General features: G+C 31.9%; 1 protein-coding gene across 1 annotated transcript in view; it reads right to left on the reverse strand.

Moving 5' to 3' along the window:
- The window catches only part of ANKAR (ankyrin and armadillo repeat containing), an 85786-nt gene that overhangs the window by 27961 nt on the left and 54249 nt on the right, over positions 1 to 3576 (reverse strand). Inside the window, exon 12 of the mRNA XM_008593428.1 lies at positions 3239 to 3407. Within this exon, the coding sequence (XP_008591650.1) occupies positions 3239 to 3407 (169 nt within the window). The remainder of the gene's footprint in view (positions 1 to 3238; positions 3408 to 3576) is intronic.

The raw sequence follows: 3576 nt of genomic DNA on the forward strand, positions 1-3576 counted from the left end.
TTTTTTTTTTTTTTTTTTTTTTTTTTTTTTTTTTTTTTGGTGGCTGGCTGGTACAGGGATCAAACTCTAGACCTTGATGTTATCAGTACCATGCTCTTACCAACTGAGCTAATCAGCCAGCCCTATTTATAGAGGGTGTTTTTGGATTCATGCAGCTACCAATATCCTCCAGATGCTGTATAATCCAGCATTTGTTCTTTCATATACTATCTACTAAGGTTAATTATCTCTCTATGAAGTCCTTACTGTTCATATCAATTTGTATACCCATTTTATATCAACTTATATAAAATATTTTAACTATTTTTGTTGTGAATATTTTCTTTATTTAATCATTTAATTGTTTATTTAGCAAACTTTTTGTTTTTGTTTTTTTGTTTTGTTTTTTCAGCAAATATTTATTGATTAACTACTATGTGACAGACACTTTCCTATGCATTGGGGATGTAATTATAAACAAACAAAACAAGGACCTTGACACTGTTGAGCAAGATGAAAGGCCAGAGTATGAAATAGGAATAAGTTATATTACTTGAGAGTAACATAAGAGAAAAAGAGAGTGATAGGAAGTGACAGGAAGGTTTTTTTTAGGAGGGTTTATAAGCTATGTTTGAAAACGTAGACCTTATCCTAGGTTATAAAGAGCCATTAAATAATTTAAAGAAGAGAAAGATATAATCAACTTTGTATTTTAGATAGAGTACTCTAATAACACTTGGAATATTAAACCCAATGAATAAATAAAATTAAGAGAATGTAAGGGATACCATTCTTTATCTTACCCAATGTTCCTACATCAGTACAAAAAGTAAAAATTACTCTTCCCACCTCCAACTCAGAAATGTTAAGAATAAAAATTTAGCCCCTACTCTTTCTTCATTGTGAGACAAATAGTGAGTTATATAATTTCTTAGTTTGAGAAATGAGTAATTGCAAATGCATAGCTTAGATTCTTTTTGCACTTTTTGATGTTTTCTCAAAGTAAGCTTTCTAGCAGTAAGGCTGACGTTTTGATCTGTATTTGATTTCTGCATGTATTTCTCAACTGGATCCAAATTTTAAAAGGAAAGGGGTGTCTTTAGTTCTTTCATAATCCCAACTAGCTCTAAAATTCAGAGGATGTGGATGGATAACTAGGAAGCTAGGTTATAACCCTAACGAAGTCCTTAGGAATAAATAAGATTGTTTAAGGAGAGTACACTATGTGAAAGAAGCAACAGGACAAGAATAGAAGCATCTCCGACTTTAAGAGCTGGGTAGAGGAGGACTAACGGTGAAGGTAACCTTTATCTAAAACTCTTGGGGTCACAATTCCAAAATTTTCAGATTTTAGAAGGTAATGAGTACATATACTATAAATTATGCAACAGCCAGGAGGTCTGGAGAAAACACATTTCTGCAGTGAAATGTGTGAATAATCATTCTAAGAAAGATAATGAGGTAAACTTAAGTTTTTCTCAGTTTAGAATTAACAAAGCATTTTGTCTGCTTGTTACATATTTGAGTTTCCATGGAGGTATCATATAACTTTGGTTAATAACACAGGACAGGACAGTTGTGTGCCATATGAAATCAGAAGTATTGTAGAAATGAAGGCATCCATGCATGCACACACATGTATGTATGTGTATGTGTGTGAATACAAGCAGCTAAAGATGGTAGAAGCAAAGACCTAAAATGAACCAATCTCAGCAAGGGTAGGCTTGAGGGATCTCTGGAGACAGAGGTTCAGACTAAGGAGATGTTACAAATCCATAGTCTTAAGAAACTGCATGTGAGCCTACTTTGGGGCCATTTTACCTTAATGCATGAAATCTTAGAGTGGTTCAGAATGGTTAAGAAGATACTGGAATTAATAAAATTCTTTTGTGATCCCCTACAACTTAACAACCAAGCTAACATCCAAGAGGATTATCTGTTAAAGCACTAAAGTTACATATTGGGCTTAAATAGACAGAAAAAAATGATTGAATTTATTTCAAAATTAATTTTTTTATCTTCCTTGGAGTGAGGGGATAATATAGATTACAGTGTAGGAAAAATTACTTTAGGTTTCAGATAAGGCAAGAGCCCACCAAGAAATTATTCCAATAATTTATTTTTGTAACTTACTTTCATGAACTAATTAATCATTTATTTATTCAAGTTGCTGCTACAATCTGTGCTTTGATCCAGCATCTGGGGTTGGGAGAAATAAAAAGAAAAAGGAAGACCTAGTTCCTATGTTTAAATTTTAATTAATGAGATAAAATGTGAGCAAAAAAAGATAAAGGATAATTATAAATAAGTAAAAATTATATGGTTAAAATATGCATAAAAGGTGACTCTTGAACGCTATTCTTAAATGATAAAGCAGAGCATAGTTAGTGATGAAGGAAAACTTAGAGCAGAGAGCTTAAGGAATTTGTCATGGAGGGAGAGGGCTTTCAGATAAATTCGCTACATGAGACAGAGGTTCTTAGAAGATAACACTTGCTTAAATTTCAAGTTCTGAAGTAAAGACAAGCCTTCTGCAACATTCTCCTTATCCATAGCCTTAGCTTACATATTTTAACCAATGTATGAACTCTATTTATTCCTGGTAAATTGGAACAAAAGATAGATGATAAACTGAGGAGGAAGAAAAAGGGATAAGCTTTCGCTCAATTTTTTTTTGCCCCCAAATTTGGGGGAACTATTTATTTGAAGCTTACAATTGTGTATGCTCACAGGATTGAGATTATTCCTACAGAACCTAAGAAATCATTTGCAGTAGCTGTAGAAACTGCCTTGTGGCTTTTGATGTTCATAGTACTGAAATGGCTTTTAGAAACTGATAATTGGCCTAATGCCTTCTGATGACCTTGAATTTTGATATCAAATATATAAAAACAAATCTGAAGTCCTTTTTGTAACTTGCAAAATAGCTACCAATGGTCAATATATGTATTATCCACACAAGGAGATATCTACTGCTCTAGGCATATTGTCTGCATTATTTTCATTATTCATTCTAATATTTCCATTTATAAACATGTCTAATTAAACTTTAAAAAAAAAAAAAACTATGTCTTTGAGAGTCAATTTGTTTTATAAACCCAGCAGTTTAAGCTTAAGTGTTTCAGATATTTAGGTAATATTATATATGTCTAGATCTCGAAGACAAATACAGGATATTTATTCATATAGGACAAGTCCAAACCCATGTTTGCTTCACTTAATATGGTTACTTTTATATAATCCAGAAATAGAGGCTCACCTGAATCAGAACTCAGAAATCTGATAAGATGTTGGATGCCTTTATGGTCTCTCACTGCTCTTTGATTTGTTTCATTTCCTATACACAGTACCCGTATACAGTTCATTACATTTACTAGCACAATTTCTATGTCTAACTTTAATAGATTTATCAGAGCTGGCATTCCATTCTGAAAGTAAAAAAAAAAAAGTAATTACCTTAGAATTTATTTAAGATAAATGAAATCTTTATTTAGAAATAAAAGTCTATAATCTTTCTAGCTATAAATATCTCCTTATTTAGGAGTGAACGATTGCCTATAAACAAATGTGTCACTGATATGATACATTAAATGACTA

The sequence above is a fragment of the Galeopterus variegatus genome, unplaced genomic scaffold, assembly GCF_000696425.1.
Source record: "Galeopterus variegatus unplaced genomic scaffold, G_variegatus-3.0.2 Scaffold158, whole genome shotgun sequence".
NCBI classification, from domain to species: domain Eukaryota; kingdom Metazoa; phylum Chordata; class Mammalia; order Dermoptera; family Cynocephalidae; genus Galeopterus; species Galeopterus variegatus.